The sequence below is a fragment of the Thalassophryne amazonica genome, chromosome 9, assembly GCF_902500255.1.
Source record: "Thalassophryne amazonica chromosome 9, fThaAma1.1, whole genome shotgun sequence".
Classification (NCBI taxonomy): Eukaryota; Metazoa; Chordata; class Actinopteri; order Batrachoidiformes; family Batrachoididae; genus Thalassophryne; species Thalassophryne amazonica.
In genome coordinates, this window is record NC_047111.1 from 65,690,942 (window position 1) to 65,715,103 (window position 24,162).

General features: G+C 40.5%; 1 protein-coding gene across 16 annotated transcripts in view; it reads left to right on the forward strand.

The window, feature by feature from the left end:
* nbeaa (neurobeachin a) overlaps nt 1–24,162 on the forward strand; it is a 361,602-nt gene that overhangs the window by 213,061 nt on the left and 124,379 nt on the right. For all 16 annotated transcript variants that reach the window (XM_034178254.1, XM_034178240.1, XM_034178256.1 and 13 more), the window contains exons 11-14: nt 619–727; nt 4,234–4,386; nt 11,706–11,874; nt 23,807–23,886. In XM_034178254.1, the coding sequence (XP_034034145.1) occupies nt 619–727; nt 4,234–4,386; nt 11,706–11,874; nt 23,807–23,886 (511 nt within the window). The remainder of the gene's footprint in view (nt 1–618; nt 728–4,233; nt 4,387–11,705; nt 11,875–23,806; nt 23,887–24,162) is intronic.

A 24,162-nucleotide genomic window follows, 5' to 3' on the forward strand; every position in this document is an offset into this window, starting at 1 on the left:
GCACAAAAATAAATTTTCTTGATAAAAGTGGATCATCCTCAGTGAGTTCTTGATGAAATTCACTCATACACTCATTCAAGCCTGCCTGAGATATGCTCATTTGGGAACTTCACTTTAAATGTGGTTAAAAAAAAAAAAATCTGTCACCTTTTCTTCATGATCTCCTTGCATAAGAAAGTATGACCAACACACTGACGTAGTCCTTTTCTATTTCCCCTTCTGCCCTTATGACTGGCAGAGGATTAAAAAAAGCCTCTGGAGCTGTCACTGGTGTTGTGGTTTTATGAGTTAAAGTTGGATTGATGTTGTTTATTGGCGCTCCAGAATCACACTGACACTTCCTATTGTCATCATAATCTGAGTAATCTATGTTTGTCAGATATTATCAGGAGGACAGCAACAAATGAAAATAAGAATGGAATATCTGCTAACACTGTTTAGGAGAAAGCTGAAATGGTTGACTGTGATACAGAGGACATCATCTATTTTTAAAAGTAGATTATTAAAGTGTGTGTGTGTGTGTGTGTGTGTGTGTGTGTGTGTGTGTGTGTGTGTGTGTGTGTGTGTGTGCGTGTGTGTGTGTGCGCGCATGCGTGCGTGCGTGTGCATGTATTGCAGTGCTACACTGTTAGCATTCCTGGTGGAGCTGCTGAAGAGTTCTGTAGCCATGCAGGAGCAGATGCTAGGAGGGAAAGGCTTTCTGGTGATTGGATACTTGCTGGAGAAGGTAAATGAACGGCATAACATTCAGCAGTATGTGCCACATGGTTACATTTGTTTTTGCAAAGATGTTGAAAATTTAAAAGCCCATCAGTTTAAAACATTTCAGAAAATACCCATAATGGGAAAACAGTATATCACGTTTACACAGAAGCATATCAGTAGAGAAATGTTTGCCTAACCTGTGGGATACTACTATTTTGCCTTCATTAAAGGGGCTGTAATATGCAAAAAAATGTACCTGCTTTTTAATGTTAAATATAATTTGAGTTTCCTTTTAAAGGTCCTTAAATTTCTCAATTCTTTAACTGTATATTTAGAATCTCTCCTGCTGTGTGAATTTTTATTGGAAATTAGATTACAGTGACGTATACGTCACAAGTCTGGGCTCTTGCTAGCTCTGTGAGACATATCCACAGACAGATGTTGTGTGTGAGTGAGCAGCAGCTTTTTTTTACAACATCCGTCCTTCCTCCCATTGCTGATGTTTGATATCAGATTGTGTACAACCCCAATTCCAATGAAGTTGGGACATTGTGTAAAATGTAAATATAAACAGAATGCAGTGATTTGCAAATCCTCTTCAACCTATATTTAATTGAATACACCACAAAGACAAGATATTGAATGTTCAAAGGGATAAACTTTATTGTTTTTGTGCAATTATTTGCTCATTTTGAAATGGATGCCTGCAACACGTTTCAAAAAAGCTGGGGCAGTGATATGTTTACCACTGTGTTACATCACCTTTCCTTCTAACAACACTCAGTAAGCGTTTGGGAACTGAGGACACTCATGATTGGGTATAAAAGGAGCATCCCAAAAAGTCTCAGCCATTTGCAAGCAAAGATGGGGCGAGGGTCACCACTTTGTGAACGACTGCATGAAAAAATAGTACAACAGGTTAAGAACAATGTTTCTCAATGTTTAGTTGTAAGGAATTTAGGGATTCCATCATCTACAGTCCATGATATAACAAGAAGATTCAGAGAATCTGGAGAACTTTCTACATGTAAGCGGCAAGGCCAAAACCCAACATTGAATGCCCGTGACCTTCGATCCCTCAGGTGGTACTGCATTAAAAACCAACATCATTGTGTAAAGGATCTTACTGCGTGGGCTCAGGAACGCTTTCGAAAACCATTGTCAGTTAACACAGTTTGTCACTACATCTGCAAATGCAAGTTAAAACTCTACCGTGCAAAGCGAAAGCCATACATCAACAACATCCAGAAACGCCGCCACCTTCTCTGGGCGCAAGCTCATTTGAAATGGACAGACACAAAGTGGAAAAGTGTGCTGTGGTCTGATGAGTCCACATTTCAAATTGTTTTTGGAAATCATGGATGTCACGTCCTCTGGACAAAAGAGGAAAAATTGTTTGTTAAAGATTGTTACCAGCGCTAAGTTCAAAGCCAGCATTTGTGATGGTATGGGCAAGGTTGTGTAGGATTACTTTGAAATGTAATCCAAAAGTAATCAGATTACAAGTAATCCAAATGTATGTACATACATACATGTAATCCACATGTATTCTTTCAAAGTAATCCTACCCAACCTTGGGTATGGGGGTGTGCTAGTGCCCATGGCATGGGCAACGTACACATCTGTGATGACACCATCATTGCTGAAAGGTACATCCAGGTTTTGGAGCAACACATGCTGCCGTCCAAGCAACGTCTTTTTCAGGGACATCCCTGCTTATTTCAGCAAGACAGTGCCAAGCCACATTCTGCATGTGTTACAACAGCGTGGCTTCATAGTAAAAGAGTGCAGGTACTAGACTGGCCTGCCTGCAGTCCAGACCTGTCGCTCATTGAAAATGTGTGGCGCATTATGAAGAACAAAATACAACAACGGAGACCCCGGACTGTTGAACAGCTGAAGATGTACATCAAGCAAGGAAAAGATTCCACCTACAAAGCTTCAACAATTAGTGTCCTCAGTTCCCAAACACTTACTGAGTGTTGTTAGAAGGAAAGGTGATGTAACACAGTGGTAAACATACCACTGTCCCAGCTTTTTTGAAACATGTTGCAGGCATCCATTTCAAAATGAGCAAATATTTGCACAAAACAATAAAGTTTATCAGTTTGAACATTAAATATCTTGTCTTTGTGGTGTATTCAATTGAATATAGGTTGAAGACGATTTTCAGATCATTGTATTCTGTTTTTGTTTACATTTTACACAATTTCCCAACTTCATTGGAATTGGGGTTGTATGTTTTTGTTGCTAAATTTAACAAAAACAAAAAAGAAACTGGTGACCCACACAGGTCCTGAGAACAAGTGTAATGTGTGGCAGAGGTCTCAGCAATCGGGAAAGTTTTAAAAATGTTTAAAGTATTTGTGACTTCCACAAAATGTGAATATCTGTTGTAATATTTAGAAGCATCAGTATATACTATCATATACCTACAAGTAGTCGTACCATAAGTTTCTGCTGATATAAAATTTTATGGAGACCATTTACTCTACAATCGTGATAAGCAAACTGACAGGAAGTAATGGGGCTATGCCACAAAGTGCCGTTCCTTCCCGTTTATACCCCTATTCCACAGGGCACCATTCTGTTGTGATCCCCCATGATCCAGAAGAAGTGTCTTAACAGCTTCAATCATGTTCGAACGTCTTTAAACCAGGGTATTCCTAGTGAGTACAGCTTGAAATATGTTTAATTGTGATCCATCGGGGTAAATATTTGAAGCAGCGTTTGTTGTGGTTCTGGCTCAGGGTGCAGCTCCTTACTTTCATTTTTGGGTGGATTGGCACATCTGCACTTTATAAGCCAGCCTGTTTGGAGGTAAGCCGAATTACACAGTTTCATCCCATTTTTGCACTTTTTTGGATCATGGGCGATCATAGTCGAACGTCGCCCTGTTGAATAGGGGTGTAAATTTTTGGACTGGTGCAGGGTATATCCTGGTATATTTGAAAACAAAATTATCTGAGCTGATTCAGCATTTTTTTTAACCACTAATATGATAGTTGTTTTTTTGTTTTTTTGTTTTTTTTTAAGAAATAAGGTTGTTTATTTTGTTGCTGTTTTGAGTGTACCACTGTAGATTAACACCATAAACTATTTTTTAATCATTCATGCATTCAAAGGCTTGAGTTTATTTGATTTTGATATGAGTAAAGATGCTAAAGATTTCCTTTGAAGCAGTATGCACAGAAGCAGGCAGTTAAATAAAGATCTGGTTATTATTACTATTATTATTATCATTATTATTATTATTATTATTTAAAGATCATTTGGCCTCAGTGTCTGTCAGTTACTTTTGGCTACAGTCTTTAGCATCTGTTTGGAAGCGCCTGGTGACATGTGCATGCTGCTGACTGAGGGGTGAAAGTACTGACCTGATACAGCAAAAATGCAGCCATTGTGGCCGTGAGGTTCAGTTCCTTGTGCGACTCGCCTTTGCGGCATGTATCACTTTCTGTTAGTTAACTGTTTTTGCTTGCAGTTAAAAAATTATGTGTTGCATAAAATTTTCTATCTTGTGTTCAGTCATCACGAGTCCACATCACACGTGCTGTCCTGGAGCAGTTCCTGTCATTTGCCAAGTATCTGGATGGTTTACCGCATGGAGCGCCACTCCTCAAACAGCTGTGTGACCATGTCCTCTTCAACGCCGCCATCTGGATACACACCCCTGCCAAGGTGTGTTTGTGTGTATCAACTCCAGGCGTTTGCTTTCAATGACCTTGATGCAAAAAAGGGTGTTTGGACTTGAGACAGATGAGGAAAAAGAGAAATGGAATGAAGAAAAGTGGATTCTTTTGTAGGGTACCAAAGGTGCTCTCAAAATCAATATGAGTAAAGATCAGAAAAGAGAGAGCAAAGGTTCTGACTTTCCTGTGTCTGTTGCTCTTCAAGTATTATAAAAAAAAGTGGAATGCAGGACTTGGGAAGATCCATACAGCTAAGGACAGAACATACGCGTATATTAAAAAAAACAAAGATAACATTTGAAAAGACCCCAGGAATGAAGAGGCATTTGCACTCCTCTCTTTCCTTCTCATGCTGAATTAGATGTGTGTTCATGTGAGCCCAATCAGCTTTTGCCTCCATTATTTTCAAAACATTCTGGCTCCCTGACTTCTGACCAGGGTTCTAGCTATGGTGGGCAGCGCCGGGCGGTATCGCCCAGCACTGCAAATTTCCTTCCGTTTCTCAGGTTCATATTTCCTCTTCCGCCAACCATGGATTTTACAAAAAATGAACTGAAATGTTGCCGAAAAATGTTCCAATCCAATCGTATTTCAAGCTTATAGTGTCATACTTTTGTTTTATTTTACAATTTCAACCAAATAATTAAATAAATAAGAAATATATTCCTCATTTTCTTCATATCTCAGCCGCAAATGGCAGAGAGTTCAGCACTCAGCGGCTTTCAGCGATCGCTGATCCCACTCAAACATGTTGGGGAAAAAACCTGTCATGACAGAAAAACTCTGCCTGCTTCACTGGAGGAAAGAAGAGAGCAAATGCTATATGCCCATGAGATATTGATGGGTTATTAACCTTTTCAACATTATTTATTTTGTTATCTTAGACTTTTACAAAAACATTTTAAAAAGAACTTTCGCATTACATATATTACAACATAAATGTCATTTTTTTGGGTCTATTATTCTTGCTTTCAGTGCATCTAAAACCACTCAAAATTGGTTAAAATTGGGCTTGCTAATAACATTTTAGAGGTATAAAACCCTATAGCTTCAGGGACTTTTCCCCCTTGATGGACCAGACCCGGGTGGCTAAAGCTAGCTCTGGGTGCGTGGAATGTCACCTCGCTGTGGGGGAAGGAGCCGGAGCTTGTGCAAGAGGTGTAGGGCTACCAGTTAGATCTGGTCGGCCTCGTCTCCACCCAACACCCTCAACACTTCTTGATAGGGGTTGGACCTTATTCTTCTCTGGAGTTGCCCAAGGTGTCAGGTGCTAAGCAGGTGTGGAGATGTTAATGAGGCCCCGGATGGGTATCAGTGCATCGGAGTTTACCCCAGTACACGAGAGGGTCACCTCCCTGTGCCTTCGGTTGGTGGGGGTTAACTATGCACCAGACAGCAGTTCGGAGTATTCGCCTTTCTTGGAGTCCCTAGCTGGAGTCCTGGATGGGGCTCCAATGGGAGAATCCAGTCTGCTGGGGACTTCAGTGCACATGTGGGCAATGTCAAAGACACCTTGAGAGGTGTGATTGGGAGGGATGGTCTCCCTGATCTAAATGTGTGTGGATGTTTGTTATTGGTCTTCTGTGCTAGTCATGGACTGTCCATAACAGTATCATCTGGTCTGAGGCCGCATGTTCTGGACACTCAGGTGAAGAGAGGGGCTGAGCTGTCAACTGATCACCATCTGGTGGTGAGTTGGATCAGAGGATGGGGGAGGACTTTGGACAGACCTGATAAGCCCAAATGGATAGTGTGGGTGAACTGGGAGCGCCTGGAGGAGCCCACTGTCTGAGAGATCTTTAACTCACACCTCCGGGTCAGCTTTTCTAGCATTCTTGTGGAGGTTGGGGGCATTGAACCAGAATGGGCAATGTTCAAAGCTTCCATTGCTGAAGCTGCAGCACATAGCTGTGGACTGAAGGTTTAGATACCTCAAGGGGCAGTAACCCTCCAACACCATGTGCACACCGGTGGTCAGGGAAGCCATCCAATTAAAGGAGTAGTCTTTCTGTGATATGTTATCTTGGAAGACTCCGGAAGCAGTCGCAAGATACAGACAGGCCCCAAGGGCGGCAGCCTCTGTGAGGGAGGCAAAGCACCAGGTGTGGCAGGAGTTTAGCACAACCATGGTGAAGGACTTTTGGTCGGAACCAAGGTGCTTCTGGAGGACCCTGCAGCACCTCAAGAGAGGAAAACGGGCAACCATCCAAGCTGTCTACAGTATGGATGGGGCTCTGTTGACCTCAACTGAGGAGGTAATCAGTTGCTGGAAGGAGCACTTTGAGGAACTCCATCAGATGAGCACCCTTTGTAGTAGAGCCAGAGCTGTAAGATGATGGAGGATGATCATCAGTTTCTCTGGTAGAAGTCACTGAGACACTTGAGAATTAGCACCTCTAAATCAAAGGCCATGGTGCTCAGCAGGAAACCGATAGACTGCCTACTTCAGGTAGGGAATGAGGTCTTGTCCCAAATGAAGGAGTTCAAGTACTTCGAGGTCTTGTTCACAAGCGAGGGGACAATGGAGCGTGTGGAGAATGGGTACTGCAGGGACGGTATTGTATTTGCTTTACCGTAATGTTGTGATGAAAAGGCAAAGCTCTGGATCTACCTATCAGTCTTTGTTCCTACTCTCACCTATGATTATGAGCGTTGGATCATAACCGAAAGAATTACATCGTGGGTACAAGTGGCCAAAATGGGTTTGCTCAGGAGGGTGGCTGAGGTCTGCCTTACAGATTGGGTGAGAAGCTCAGTCATTTGTGAGCTTGAAGTAGAGGCACTGCTCTTTTGCGCTGAGGAGCCATATGAGGTGGTTCGGGCATCTGGTAAGGATGCCTCCTGGACGCTTCCCTAGGAAGGTGTTCTAGGCATGTCCAGCTGGGAGGAGACCCCAGGGAAGGTGGAGAAATCTTTCCTGAGAACGCATCGGGATCCCCCAGTCAGAGGTGGTAAATGTGGCCCGGGAAAGGGAAGTTTGGGGTCCCCAACTGGACCTGTCACCCCCATGACCCAATTGCAGATAAAAAGTTAAAGATGAGTGAATGAGATGAGTAAGTACAACCATTTACTTTTATTTACTTTATATACTTTTATTTATTTCCTTCTGCATTGCTTCACCAGAAGTTGAAAGATTTAACTGTGATTTGTTGCATTGTGTTAAATTTATCAGAGCTGTTGAAACACACTGTAGGTTCATTCTGCGAAATAGGTGATTTTTTTTTTTAAGTTTTAATTTTGATGAAAAAAATGTTTAAATACAAAATCAGAAACTTCACTTCTGTGACTAATTTAGTTGGTAGGTACCGTAGGGGATTTTCTGAGGACAAGCGTCATGCAACATTCCATCCAACAGTGCAGTCTTGCTTCAGACAAGGGTGATTTCATTAGGGTCAAAGGTCAAAGCAGGGGATTCCAGTAATTTTCTGGAAAATTGCTCAGCTTGTGCAGTTGGAAACTTGGTTGTCTGCGGAATTTAAGGAGGTTTTCTGCTCTGTAAATTCCACCAATTCCTGCGAGCTGAGCAGTTGTAGAATGTTGGTTTTGGACATAACTGTGGTAGTACTTCTATTTCTGACTATGTTCCATTAGAGATTGCAAAAACATCATCCACAGAAGTTCATCCCAAGATCAAGCTATTGCCTCCAGCTTTTCCTGAAATCTGACATAATGTCCCTGGATGCATTGACCAGACATGCTGAACAGAGTGCACTGCCCCATTATTTATTCATTTAAAGTCCGTGTGCATCTGGCATTTTTTTCTGAGCACCAGTCTTATTTTTTGAATTCATTTTTTTCTCAGAAGCTCCAAATGAGAATGAAGTGTATGCGGCTGCATACAACCACCTCCAGAAGAAGCACTGCACCCATTTTTTTTTTTTTTTCAAGCACTCTGCTTTTGTTGTGTGGCTGTTTTGAACACTTTCAGTTGAAAATCTCTGACATTCAGGTCAGATGAGGAAAATTTCAGCTTTCAGCTAATATGTCACACAAAACGGATCACAGTAGATACAAAAACCCATGATCTGTGACTGCAGATTGGATCAACTCTGGCCTTGTCCAGACTGGGGTTGGGAATCCAGCTCACTGTCTAGCCAGATAGCACTGTTCAGATTCAGAAAAAACCTATCTGGCTTCAGTCAGATAGTCAATTCCAGTCTGAATGGGGTCTCTATGTTCCTGTTAAGACTGAGTGTTTTTAATTACCGTACGCATTATAAACTTGTCATTCATTGTTTATGGTTGTCATAGAAACAAATCCCGTGAACAGTATTTTTGTTTTTTAATGGGAAAAAAATGCTGTATGGACATGTTACCTTATTTTGCCATTTTGTGCAATTTAGTCATTGGTATGCAGGTCATGCAATGTCTGCATCTTAGATAACAAGTCACTGTGAAGAAGTTTAAACTGGTTTTGCTGTACAACTGCTTAATTGCTAGCTTTGAGGAGCAGTTTTAAAAATGACAATTATCAGTGGCAGTCTACCATGTAATTCTTCCTACCCCTGAGCTTCATTATTTTCAGCTTTTCAACATATTGTACCCTTCATTATTGGGTTGACTAAAAGTTGTTGAAATTCAGCATTTAGTGACACAACTGACAAAATCACTTCTGAAATCTCCTCGAGCATCACTTGCGTTCTTAATTCCTTCACGAAACGTGATCTTTGTAGAGACTCAGTAATGTTTGCTCCAGCCACATCCCAAACTGCTGTCATTACCCTTATGTGTGGTTTCATTTCAGGCTCTAATCCAACACTTACAGATTTCTGGAGCTAAATCTGATGAATATCATAGCAATAAGCGAAAAGTCAGTGAAATATGATGATGGGCATTTCTGCCGCTCCTTTCTAAGGCGGTGTGTGATGTGGTCAGGCAATGGCACATACATACAGTAGTGTTCAGAATAATAGTAGTGCTATGTGACTAAAAAGATTAATCCAGGTTTTGAGTATATTTCTTATTGTTACATGGGACACAAGGTACCAGTAGATTCAGTAGATTCTCACAAATCCAACAAGACCAAGCATTCATGATATGCACACTCTTAAGGCTATGAAATTGGGCTATTAGTAAAAAAAAAAAAAAGTAGAAAAGGGGGTGTTCACAATAATAGTTGTGTGGCATTCAGTCAGTGAGTTCGTCAATTTTGTGGAACAAACAGTTGTGAATCAGGTGTCCCCTATTTAAGGATGAAGCCAGCACCTGTTGAACATGCTTTTCTCTTTGAAAGCCTGAGGAAAATGGGACGTTCAAGACATTGTTCAGAAGAACAGCGTAGTTTGATTAAAAAGTTGATTGGAAAGGGGAAAACTTATACACAGGTGCAAATAATACATACTTTTACAGCTGCACACAAGAAGGACAGAACATGCAACTGTTTTACCAACCTATTACAATATAAACATGACAAGTAATTACCTTTTTAGAGTGTTCCAAATGCATTCTACACCTCATTAAGCGCGCGCAAGAGAGGGAAAAACTGCAGCTGAAACAGCCCTCTGTGATTCCGGAAGCCATTAGAGGCGTTTTCAACAGCCAACTTTGAGAGAAAATGATTAATCCACTACAAAATAATTATTTTGCATATGCAGCATCCAGCGCACAACACGTGGCATCCAGCTGGAACAAAACGCGGTGTCCAGCTGGGAACATAGCAAGTGGGATTGTCACGACAATGTGCGTGCAAGTGCACGGATCAAAGACGTGCAAGTGTCAGGGCACCTTAAGTCATCTACAGTCCCTGAGGACCATTGGGCCGGTGCTTAGCCATGGATAGAGCTTTCTCTTATCGTGCCCCTGTTCTGTGGAATGATCTCCCTGCGTCAGTAAAACAGTCAGATTCTGTGGAGACTTTCAAGTCCAGACTTAAGACACACTTATTTTCCCTTTCATATGGCTACCATACTGGCATAGTTTTGTTTTACGCTTTTTACTCTTTTAATTAATTTTATTAGGAAACGGAGCGTGCCGCAGCCTCAACTTTATCTAAATTCTGGGTCTTTTAGTGAAGCTTAGGGCTAGTGGCCGGCAATCACCTTATTATCCTGTTTTTCTTGTTGTTTAATGCTGGCAAATTCTTGTCTTTCTGATGCCTGATTCTGTTTTTTCCCTCTGTTTAAGGTGCAGCTCCATCCAGAGTTGGGTGTGATATTTGTGCTGGAGCCCCTCCTGTCCTGTGCACCAACAGCATATCTTGTAGATTCGTTTTGTGAATTGTTCTGTAATTTATGTCCGTAGCACGGCCCAAGCAGAGGGTCGCCCCTTTGAGTCTAGTCTGCTTGAGGTTTCTTCCTCAGAGGGAGTTTTTTCTTACCACTGTTGCTCTAGGGGTTAGTAAGGTTAGACCTTACTTGTGTGAAGCACCTTGAGGCAACTCTGTAGTGATTTGGCGCTATATAAATGAAAAGAAATTGAAATTGAAATTGGATACTGTAGCAAGATGAAGACGAGTCTATGCCACCCTCTGGATGGAGTGTTAGTCCATGGCAGGTTACTTCCCCAGTGGACGACAGTACCTATTTCCAACTGGGTGAACTGGGGCAATGCGGGTAATGTGTCTTGTCCAAAGACACAGTCAGGTAACTTGAGGCACACACCTCGGATGGAACCCTGGTCTTATAAGTAGGTAGTCTAACTCATATGCCGCAGAGCCACCTAGTGTGCTCCTCCCTCCTGGCTCCATTTCAGGCTCTGGTGAAGGTGTTGCAGAGCTGAATTTGATGAAAATCATAGTGTAAATACAGCAGTCGGTGAAACATGATGAAGGCAATTTCAGCTGTCTGAGAACTCTCTCGCCATTCTAAATGAGCGAGGATGTAATGTGGTCAGGCGATGGCACATCGCTAATTTCCTCCTCTTAAGCATAGGCACCTCATTAAGACTCGTCCTTAGCGTCATAGCCACTGTAATGATCCTTGCATGTGTGCAGCAAAGCTGAAGCTGTGTATCAGCAATGGAGAGGAATGGTTAGAAGAATATTAAGCGATGGAAAAGGAGAGCAGCACCCAGCAGGGTAGAAAGGAAGGGCAAATGAGTGTTGGAGATCACTCTTTTTTAAATGTCAGCTGTGCATCAGGAGCTCCTCAGAAACGCTTAATGGCTTCAGGTGCAGAAACATCAAAACAACAGGAAAATAGAAAACCACTTCTGCTCCTTCCCCAATCTCCAGTCTCACAGTAAAACTCTGTAAACACTGTAAATGCACACAGTTCATTCACTTTGGCTGGCTGACTGTCATTTACATTGACCTTTGCAAGTGTGCATATGTATAATTATTGTAAAACATGTATTTCTGTATGTGCACAGGTTCAGTTGTCCCTCTACACGTATTTGTCATCGGAGTTTATCGGCACTGCGACCATCTACACCACCATCCGCCGTGTCGGCACTGTGCTGCAGCTGATGCACACGCTGAAGTACTACTACTGGGCCATCAACCCGCTGGAGTGCAGTGGAATCACACCAAAAGGCCTCGGTATGCACACACAAAAACACTTTGAAAAACAGAGAACACAAAGCAACAAGTGCACTTTGTACAGGCACTACTGAGCTCTGACTTCTCCTGGAGTGTATCTGAATAGTGATGGTGGGTTTTATGTTTCTTTCATTATTTCTTCAATCTTTGCAAACCTTTGAGGAATTTTTTTTTTCAAACTCTTTCCTATGAATGTGTTTCCACATTTAATAAAGCTGAAATAAAGATGGAATAAAAACTTTCCTGCACTCTTTCCACCTATACTTTCTGCTCTGAGAGTTTTATGTGATGTTTGCATATAGAAGTTTGAATTAAGTTTACTTATAGGTTTTAATTAATTCTGCAGCTGACTTAATTGGTATACAGTGTCACTCTTGCAAATGCTATTTAAATTTTCTCAGAATATAGCATTGTTGATTAACTACATTAATGTGTAGAATATATGATGCAACACACTTATATTACAGACCTCCTCCACGGCTGCCAAATAACATGAATACCTGTACACCTGACCGACATTATTTTTGAGTCTGCAACAAATTTTAACATTATAGAGATATTTTGTTCTTGCTTAAAGTGGTCAAGAGATATATTGCATTACTTTTCAGCCAGCTAAAAAGGTCATCAGATGTCCCAAAAACAGATATTAGTGTAGAGCAAAAAATAACCAGTTAACGAGTTGATGCTTTCAAAATAATTCTCATATTCAGTCTCTTCTACTACTTATTGTTGTTGATCTCAGCAGCAACATTCATGTCTCTGGATCAGGGGCAAGCAATCATGTGCCATGAAGGGCCAAGACACTGCAGGTTTTTTCTTGCTATCAATCACCTCAGCAGGTGATTGGTAGCAAGCAAAAACCTTCATTGTCTTGGCCCTTGTTGCTCACCCCTGCTCTGGATCCTTGGCCTTTGGGATGGAGGAATGCCAGGGAAAATCTTGCTGTGTCATGTGTTTGCTGAGCAGAAGTGTTTGGTGATACTGATACCTTTGCAGAACAATGGTGGTGTCACGGTGGCTTAGTGGTTAGCACTGATACCTCACAGTAAGAAGGTTGTGGGGTCTCTTCCTGCCCTTTCTGTGTGACGTTTGCATGTTCTCCCTTTTGCTCCTGGCGCTCTGGTTTCCTCCCACAATCAAAAATGTGCTTATTTAGGGTCTGCGCCTTTCTCTGCTCATGGAGTTGCTCCGGGCGCTGGGCTTTGGCTGCCCACTGCTCCTAGTGGTTGGGTTGTGTCTAACTGTAATTAGGATGGGTTAAATGCAGAGGATAAGTTTTGTTGTATGTACAGTGAGGCAAATAAGTATTTGATCCACTGTTGATTTTGCAAGTTTTCCCACGTACAAAGAATGAGGTCTGTTGGCATAAAATCTGTTGGTGTAATTATTAGAAAATGGAGGAAACACAAGATGACTGTCAATCTTCCTCAGTCTGGGACTCCATGCAAGATCTCACCTTGTGGAGTAAGGATGATTCTGAGAAAGTGCAGAACTACACGGGAGGACCTGGTCATTGACCTGAAGAGAGCTGGGACCACAGTCACAAAGATTACATTAGTAACACATGATGCTGTCATGGTTTAAAATCCTGCAGGTCACTCAAGGTCCCCCTGCTCAATCCAGCACATGTCCAGGCCCATTTGAAGTTCACCAGTGACCATCTAGATGATCCAGAGGAGGCATGGGAGAAGTTCATGTGGTCAAATGAGACCAAAATAGTGCTTTTTGGTATCTGCTCCACTCGTCGTATTTGGAGGATGAGAACAACCCCAAGAACACTGTCCCAACTGTCAAGCATGGGGCTGGAAACATCATTTTTGGGGGTGCTTTTCTGCAAAGGGGGACAGAATGACTACACCGTATTGAAGGGAGGATGTATGGGGTCATATATTGTGAGATTTTGGCAAACAACCTCCTTCCCTCAGTAAGAGCACTGAAGATGGGTCATAGCAAGGGCAACTAAGGAGGGGCTCTGTAAGAAGCATTTCAAGGTCCTGGAGTGGCCTGGCCAGTCTCCAGACCTGATCTCAATAGAAAATCTTTGGAGGGAGCTGAAACGTGAAACCTGAAAGATCCACTTCTATCCTCAGAAAAATAAAAAAAATAGAGGTAAACAGTGAACCTGGTCCGTGCAACTTGTCTGTGGCTGGACAGGATGTCTCCAGCCAGCTACTGTGGGTGCAAGGAAGGTGTGTGCCAAAAATAAATATTTAAAGAAATAAACAAACACAATGAAACCATTCATGCAGCTTGCCCGTCCAGTCCAGCATGTGTCCACGGTGGGTTTGTGCAACCAGGAGCATTAAACTTATTTTCCACTTGTTTACTCAGAAAAATAAATATTTAAATAATTAAACACAATAAACATGTTCCGTGCAGTTCGTCTGTGGCTGGACAGGGCGCGTACGGCCACAATGCCCAGTGGCTAACGCAGATAGATGGTGACTTTCAGCAGCTGGGGATGCGCTGCTTGTCTGCCTGGATGGTTGTCTTCAAGGACGCAAAGCAGTTCTGCAGTGTGATGGACGCTGCGATGTGCAGCACTAGCAAATGCTCGCAGACATGACCATACTTTTGTTGTTATACCCAGTAACTGTGTGCACACAACACACCCTAAGCCTCGACCAGTGTCTATTTTGACGAGCCCAGCAGTGTTGTTGCTTCCTCTCGAACTGTATGGTTATGAGACTTGGATACTCACCAGAGACCTAAGGTGGCAACTAGATGTGTTTGGTACTAAGTATCTTTGGATACTGCTTTTTGTCAAAGGAGCAGTTGGTCAGGGAGCGTCAGGTGATGTGTAGTAGTTACGTTGTGTTAAACCTTCAGCTATGACATTTATTCCATGTGGCGCATTTTTCTGGCCATGATCCAGCATGTAGGCCAATTTCATTCATATTTAGCGTAAGGATGCTCTTGGGTGATTCCCCTGACACCAGTCACTTACGGTGACCTTTGGGTCAATTTCAAGGTGACAGTGAGATATTCACAATATTATCATTGCCACTCTTGTTAGTGTGATATCTCAAGAAACAGTTGACTAATTTACAGTAATTCATATTTAGCTTAAGGGTGTACTTGGGTGGATCCCCTGACACTTTGTATTACTGATTTGTGGGGCCTGGAGGGGAATATTATCTCCTGATGATTCTTGTTATAATTTGATATTTAACTCATGTAAGATGTTTTAAAATTTTGCAGAATTGTTGTCTCAAAACTAGACCGTCTGTGGAATTTGATGAAAACGTTTCATTTCCAGTTTTAGCTTGGAGATGGTAGAAATTTGTTGTATTGAAGCACAAGTATTGTTGTATTGAAGCACAAGTATGTGAGGTGCAAGTAGGTGGCTTTGCCTTTTATTTTCAGCTGTTGTTCTTGTGTTCTTGAGCAAGGCTCGAGTCGTGCACTCACCTCCCCGCTGCACACCAGTGTTTGAGACAGAATCAGGCTTTTGAAGAAAAACCAAGCGCATGCCACATTTGAAGCCTTTCAAACAGAGAAGTGTTTTGTATTGTGGTGTTGCAGTGTGGCTGCTTCCTTTTTGTACGTCTAATAAAAGCACTGTAGTTGGAAAGAGAATTGTCCCCATTTAACAAATCACTGTAAGTCCTCACCTCATATTCCAAATACAACACATTGCCAAACCTGGTTCTCTTGTGTTCCTTTGTGAGTTAGTAGAGACGAGTGATAACACAGCTCCTGTAAGCACACAACAGGGGTCTGTAAAGGTCTGGCAGACCTTTCAGTTTAATCAAACTTTTCTTTTGCCCTGGAGCCTCCACTGACGTGAGTATGCATCCCACGTTGACATGGAAACAGACATATTTGAGTGACAGATCCAAGGGAGCTTTAGGAATTTCTAATCAAGTGACGGGTCTGGCTGCAGTTCTGTTTGGTCATATTGCTGTTTCAGTGCTGGAACCCACACAGAACCGCTGATAACAGCACCAATTAGTCTAAGATGTGTATTAATGGTCTCTCAAAGCAAAAACATACAGTAGTCAATGTTTGGAAGCTTGAAAATATGAATACCTTTCTGCCGTGTTGAGTCAGACATGCATTGATGGACTTAATTTGCATAGTAACGGACACATTATAATGTAAGACACGGGGCCCAGCGGGTATCAATGTGTTTAGTTTTTCTTTTGTTTCAAGTAATGTAGGTCGAATTTAGGTGTGGATATATTTTGTAAGGGAGGTTTTCTTCATTTGTACATTTTTTTCCAGCACCTGCTGGAAAAATAAAAAAATATGTAATGCTGTTGTCATTATGTTCCAGATAAATCCGTTTGATGTTTGCTCATCTTGTTACTGTGCACTGTTGACAAATTGCATTCTGGACCATGAAAAAGAAAACATGATGCTGACAGAATTAAATATGCCTCAGGCCTTTTGTATTGCTGGGTGTACAGAAATACAGTTCAACAGAAAACTGTGAACAAAAGGCAATAACCATATTTTCTTAAGTGCAGTTTGAGAGGTTCTGTGATTTATTAGTCTGGTGTGACTTGTACATTTGCATGACAGTGGAAAAGAGAAACACAACATTAAACTGCCTTTTTTGTTTTAAGTAGATTTGGTGGTGGGGGGGCATCATGGCGTTGTATCGGGACTAAAGTACTTCCTGCATGTGTTTAAAACAAAGTCAGGTCACACTTAACTGTTTGTTATATGATCAATTATGACATCATCACTACTTTGAGCTTTTCCTCATATCTTTGGCAATCGTCTGGTTTCAGAGATAAAATACGATTAGCAGTCTTACTCATTTCAAGCAAATTTGATTAAACATCTTTACCAAATATTAAAGCGTCCTGGCAGATGACACCAACAACTTAGCCTGGACCCATTCACACGGAGGTGAGTTTAGCCGTATTCACAAAACTTTTGTGTTGTATCGCCGTTTTGTCCACAGGAAACCAGTCTTTTCGGAGCCTGAAAACCCTCCTTTTTGAAAACAGGTCCCAGAATAGATAAATCTCAAAATGCCACCGTTGTGTTTTCATGTGTACAACCAATACGCACCTTTTGTGAACAGATGATGTCGTAGCTCCACCTCTCTAACCTCAGTCTTATTTCTGGCCACAAGACATCACATAACAACAACAACAGCAACAACCGTGGTGGACTCCAGACTTGTGTTCATGCTACAGAAGCTACTGAGCTTATTGTCAACATCTCTTATAGTTTAGTTGTTTTATAATCCAAGTTCAACTTCGTCACTGGTCCACACCAATGTCTCAGGTTTTGCTCATGCTTTTGCATTCGTCTTCGCCATCTTCTTCTTATGCATGTTGGTGAAACCTGCGTCACTTTGCCCCACTCTGGGCTTAAACCCTCATTCCCCAGGATGGGAGGCAGGCATTCTAACCATGAGGGTAAAACCCTTGGGCTCTAGTGTCTGTTGCCAGAGCATGTTTTGGCCTTGCATAGTGAGGTGTCTTCTGCCCAGCACCACCTGCTATTTACACCTGTGTACAACATGCAACCTTTATGGGCATGCTCCACATCTTATTCTCCTTCTTTTTTTTTTTTCTTTTTTTTGTGGTGGCATAGGACTGTTGTGTATACCTTTTTCAGTTGTTTTCGGTGGTTTTGTGTGTATGCAGATAATTCTTGCAATGGTGCTGTGTTAACAGAACACTTTTTGAAAACGACAAAGAAAAAGATCATATAGAGAAAGCTCCGTTTCCATGTGTAGAAGGATTAAATGGACGTCTGTTCCCACCCACTGCTGCAGCGCACAGCAGAGAAACAGAACATAAACAATGCTATGGTGAGCTGGCTTTGCACTGGACTCCTTTTTCTCTTGGACCACTGTCATTCACTTCAAGATGACAAATATTTTCTTCATCAAGTGAAGTGGATTTTTTTTTTTTTTCTTTGTGTAGGACCCAAGCACCAGTGAAGCTGGTCGAAAGACCCTATTGTTTTTGTGTTGATTTTTATTTTAAATTTTTTCCTACGCACAGAAAGTCAGTGGGTAGCGTAAGCCAGGTGGAGTTGAAATGTGATATTTACAAGGTTAGTAGATCTCAGTATATGCTACCTATATACAAAAAATGACGAGTGAAAAATGCTAGGTGGCGCTATAATTAATAAAAACATTTTGACACTAATAACTTTTGATCCATGGGGTCAAACTTTGGAAAACCTTACACCGTTGTGTTTGGTGGAGTTCTTTCCAATGTTGTAGGCCACACCCATTTGCACCTAGATAGTTTTTTGCAATATTGCAAAATACGCCAGATTGGTCCGAATTAACTCGCCTCTGGATTTGGACCGGAAACAAACATTTGCTGCTCTGTTGGAAATTTTCATAGCTTTGACTTTGTTCTAAAGCTGAACACCACACTCACAAACACTAAGGTGCCAGAAAAAAAGTAGCAATATATAATTAGAGTATTTTCTGCACACTTACTCCAAGTAGATGTTTAACATGTCTTTAAAAAAAAAAAAAAAGGTTTTGGTCCGAAGACCTTCAGCAGGTCTTTGGACCAAAAGCTTGGTTTCTACTTGAAGTAAGTTTGCAGAAAATTATTATTTATGGCGTTGAGTTTTGATCATGTATGATGCTCTTTATTTCATGATGCATTTTCTCATTAATGAGATCACCAAATGACTTGAAGCCGGACAGGTGTATGCATGGCCTCTGTTGGAATTGCAGTGCCAGATTTAGTGGAACTGCGACACCAGATGGTGCTGTAAAGCACATTTTCTTTGAATTTCAAAGGGACAAATTTCTCAAAATTTCATGTAGATTTTTCTTGATAGTCCTACAAGGTACTGTTTTACTGATAGACCAAAGATGATCATAAATCACCTTTTAAAAAAAGATTTCATATTTTTAAATTCATTTTATTTTTAATTTCATTTTAGCCTAAACAAGTCAAAATGTGCTCTCGTTAATGGACAGACCAAATTCTGCCAAATTCACCAGTTTCAACCAGAATAATGTTTATGGTGTGTACAGCACAGTACAAACTGTCTGTATATAAAAAATGGCCAGTAAAAAAAAAAAAAAAAAGCTAGGTGGCACTATAAATAATAAAACTGCTTTGGAAAAAAACAACTAATAAATTCTGGTCTGTCAGTTGAATATCAGAAACCTTTATACACTTGTGATTGGTGGATTAAGCTCTTTCCATTGGTATAGGGCACACCTCTTTGTGCCGAGATAGTTTTTTTTTTTTTTTTGCAATTTGCAAAATTATGCAGGATAGGCCGGCGCAAACTCTTCTCTGGATTTTTGATGCAGAAAGGCCAGTTTGGTGTCGAAACATTAAAGAAAATGGACTGGAAACCTTGAATTTTTTTTTACTTTGTTTACAAGTTTCTTGACTTCAAGTTTGACCATGTGATGCTATTTAATTAATGTTGGATATTCTCATTAATGGGATTACCAAATGGCATGAAATTTGGGATTTTGGTAGAGCACAGAACAACTTAGCCATAAAATGTCTGGTAAAAACCGCTAGGTGGCACTATAAATAATAACTAAGTTTTGAAAAAAACAACTTTCTAATAACCTGTGTAATTCCAGTCACACGTAAGAAAACTGTATATTGTTGTGATCAGTGGAATGATCTCTTTCCACTGGTATAGGCATCACCCATTTATGCCTTTATACTTTTCGCAACACTCCGAAATATGCAAAATAGGCCAATGTGGACTAGTCTCTGGATTCGTGACACAGAAGGGCCAGATTGGTGTGAAAATGTTCTCTGCTTCATGGCTCCGAAATATTGGACCAGAAATATTACAATTTTTATTTTTTTGCTTTGGTTTAATTTATGATGGGTTTCTCATTAATAGGATAACCAAATGCCATAAAATTTGACATGTGTATGGATGGCCTCACTTAGAATCATAGTGCCAAATTTTGTGGACCTGCACTGGTAGATGGTGCTGCAAAGCATATTTTTATGAATTTCAGAGCTCTGAGAGCCTTAAAAGGCTTCTAGGTGGTCTCTCCTTGGGCAGGCCTGGATCTGTGGTGGAATTGGAGAGGGGGGAGCTTGGACCCTTAATGTTTACTTGCAAATCCATTTTTTGAATATATCTTTTTGTGAGGGTGACCACAAACGAGATAAGCTTGACTCTGTTCATGAATAGAAGCCATGCAGTTTCAGGTCAGGTACATATAAAGGAGCTGCAAATATAATAATTTTTATTTATTTATTTTTTTAGATTAAGTGGGAGGTTTTCTGGATGTTGGTCACCTTAACCAGAACAAAATAACACATGTGCATATAAAGCAATATGATTGTGCATATGGTGAATACAGAGCCATCCTGATGTTGTTGGTCTAAGGACTGGTGTTATGGTGAAATCTGTGTTTGCGCTTTCATGTAATCTTACTACCAAGTCACTTCAAATCCCAACCTCATATTCCAAATACAGCACCATGTCAAACCTGGTTTCTTGGTATTTTATGATCTCATACCAAGTCGACTTGGTTGGTGTGTCTTTCAGTAGAAGACATGTATGCTGGTCTTGAGGGAGGTGCAAGCCAGTGATTTACAGACATTCAGTGGCGCCGTATTCCACATTCTCTGGGTGACACTGACTGTTTCTCTGGAGCTCCCAAAGCAGGTAGAAGAAAAACGTTGACTTGTTTACCACCGGATGATAGTTTTTGTGTTGGATTAAGACAAGTGGGGCAAAAGGAAACTAAATTACATTGAAAGATTAAAAGATGGTTCTAATCAGAAGAAGCTATTTAGAAAAATGTGAGCTTAATTGCATGACCTGTGTATCAACCCCACTAATTCATTCATTGAAAAAGGAATTACGGCCATATTTCATGAACCCCTGCTCGTATGGACTTCCCTTTGTTGCTAAATTATTTGTTACATAAGTCTTTCTGTAGACACTAATGGAACACTGAAGCGTTACCATAGTAACTGCCAATAACAACAACAAAAATTCATTGGCTTCTCTAACAACCACTGAGGCTCCACAGTGGATCTTGGCTGTTAATCGTTCAAAGTGCCCACATTTCTATTTGACCTTTAACCATGACAAAATGACTGTATTTCACTCAGGTTCAACAAAATGCTTCCACTGAAGTGCTAAAAATTCAATACCTGTAGTTAAACTTAGTTACACCATGCCTTCTATGTTGAATAATTGTACAGAAAAAAAAAGAAGGAATAAGCAGTGGTGTTCTTGGCGGCCACTAGACACAGGCTTTGGAAATGAAATAAGCTGTCAGCTGTCACACAAGCTTATTTTAAGCTACATATACCTTCAATCACACCTGCTCCTCATTTCTATCAAGCATAGGAAGCCAGACTTACCCAGCCAATGACATGAAGACATATTATATTACTGTATATAAGCAATAAAACTTGCGTTTTGTCCTGATCTGGTTTAAAAACATTAACCAAATTATAATTAGTTCATCCCTTTTAATTTGGAGACTTCCAAGATGATAGCGTTCATTTTTGTTTTTGAGTGATGGTGATCGCAGATTGGAGGGGATGGACTCATTTATCTGTCTGCCTGTCATTCACTCACTTCATTTTACAAGGTACATTTCTCAACTTTTCCAAAGCCAAAAGATATTTGCCTGGTTGGAATTCTTTGAGAAAGCCTTTAAAGCAGCGGCTGTGTGTCACACTTGTTCACTCATTTGACAGAGAGCTGAGTAACTATGATGAATAGTGAGCGTCATTGTTCCTCTGACACGTAACACTTCAACAGATAAGATTGATTGCCTCTGTGTCATGTTTTTGGATTGTTGCAGCTTGTGTGAACAGCCTGAGATGCGCTGTCTCATGATTCAGGGTCAGCAGAGCATGGCAAAAATGGAGAAGATTAAAATTGAGACGCTTTTAAACGCTCTCCATTTCACACTTCCACCGGCGAAGCATATAGCGGTCAGATACTACTTTAAATGTTTCAGCAGAGGAAAGAGGGATTTTATTCCTGTTGCAATAAACATCGTTTGCACTTGCAGTGATGTTCATTTTGTAGCTCACATTAAAAAAAACAAAGCTCCTGAGATGGCAAAGTGTCGTCCAAAATGTGCACACACACATAACTGAAAATCTTTATTTTTGTCCTATAAACCTGACTGTTGGGAGTAGTATCCTGAGTGTGTTTTTGAGTTAATGATGTCTGTAGATATGCAGTTACAATTAAGAACGAGTTTCAGCGAGTGCTACGTCCATTACATAGAGAATACTATTACTTCTAAAGGACGGCTTTTAAATCAATTAATGCTTTGATCTGACTTGATATATCTTTTAAAATTTTTTAGACTGTATTCCATTAGTGACTTTTTGGCAGCCGTTTACAGCTGATTCATCACAGACGGAAGCTTTTAGTATATCTGACGCATGCATTAAGTGCTTCCAAAAATGAATGAACTAGAACTAAACCACTGAAAATAGCTCACCGTTATCTGTGCAGTCCCATTTCTTGTGAAACGTTTTAAAAGTTATGACTGTGCCATGAGATAATATGTAATTATAAAGTCTCTGTTGTTGGTCTTCTGATGTAAAAGGCAATTAAATTTTTGGATGTACTGGCACAACAGATGAAAATGTATTTAAAATGCATTGAGAAGCAATTGAAGCCTGTTGCAGTTATCGATCAAAGCAAAGCGTTGAACCACAAAACTTTGCCAACAAAGAAAGAAGCAATGACATAAGAGACATGAGATATTTCTTTGGGTGTACTTTAAACTAAGAACTGTATGATAGTGGGGGGAAAACTGACGTATATATTGTGATATTAAGAGATTTTCACAGCTGACTTGAACAGCTCCATTTAGAGTGAATAGTTGTAGAATGATAAAGAGGTTTTCATAAAGAAGTGCATCTGCATAAAAAATAAAAAAGCAAATTTAATAAATGCTGAAAAAAATGGCTTTTTACTCGACAAGATACTCTTCTCACAGTACCCCTTTATTGGTCATTAGCGTCCGTTTTGTATCCAGAATAATTCCATAAAATTATATTTTCTTTTTTGGTGTTTTTCTTGTGGTCCTCACTTATTTTCAGGACAGTAATTGACCATGATGCTGTAGAGGTTGTAACTAACTGTTTTTAACTAACAGCACTTTGGTCACCAGTCAAATACAATACCAAGAACATATACATACTTGGTACACAATCTCAAGTTCATAGGGACCTCCTTCTCTACAGTTTAGTACTGATGGCACAGATGAGCACTGGAAGTTTACGATTAATCGTTTTACTTGACATACAGAGCCTGCGTGTCACTCACTAGCAACAAACTCTGTGTATTCACAAAGACACGGAAGATGAGAACTGTATTTTTTTTTAATCCAGCAACAAAAAACTTGTAGTGTGACATATATGGTTAATTTTGCTGTACTTGACATCACACGTATTGCACATCATAATGATATATTGTGCAGCCCTACTTTAAGCGCTGTTTAAATACAAAAGGGAGGGAGGTGTGTGCAAAATTTCTTTGCTAAAATTTCTCTGTTTACGTTTCTTGTTAAAGGTGTTAATTTTGGGATCACAATCGAACCTGATATCGCAAATTCCTTAAATGTGTTTAAAACTTTCCTGATTGCTCACAGTGTTCTAAGTGGTACTCTTACCACATATTAGAGCCAGTTTCAGACCCCAGTTGGTTATCAGATTATTTTAAGTAATTTTTTTTCCAAAATTGTAGACAGTTTGGTATCAAAAGTTGATATTGTAATGGGGACATGGGTTCAAAGTTTACTCTTTTATCATTGTTTGGTGTGGGCAGATGTGCTTTTATATGCGCCTTGGGCTGAACATCTTAGAAGGAATTTCATCCTCAGAAATATGAAATGTCTCCTCTGTCAAACCCTAATATCAGTAAATAGACTCAGCCGCATACTTAGCTGATCATTATCATGTATAGACACGGGGCTTTAACAGGAAATTATTTTTTGTGTGTGTGTGTTTTGCTGTTTTAGATGGACCACGGCCATCCCAAAAGGAGATCATCTCGCTCAGAGCCTTCATGCTGCTCTTCCTCAAGCAGCTCATATTAAAGGTACACTGCAGGAAGGTGTCCAACACTATCTTCACCAAATCAAACTTGCTTTTCCATTATGGCCTCTGTCGTTTTTCTCCATCTGCTGGTTTAACCTATAATGTGCATATGGAGAATCGCATTATAGATCAGCAACTTGGAGGAGAACCCTGCATGGTCACTTTTGTGTTTTTGTGTCATGATATTGATATGGCCATGCATTTATTTACCAGTACTCTATTGGTTTGAGGCTGTGCCTACTCCACACTTAAAATACCATTAAGCAAGGACAGAATT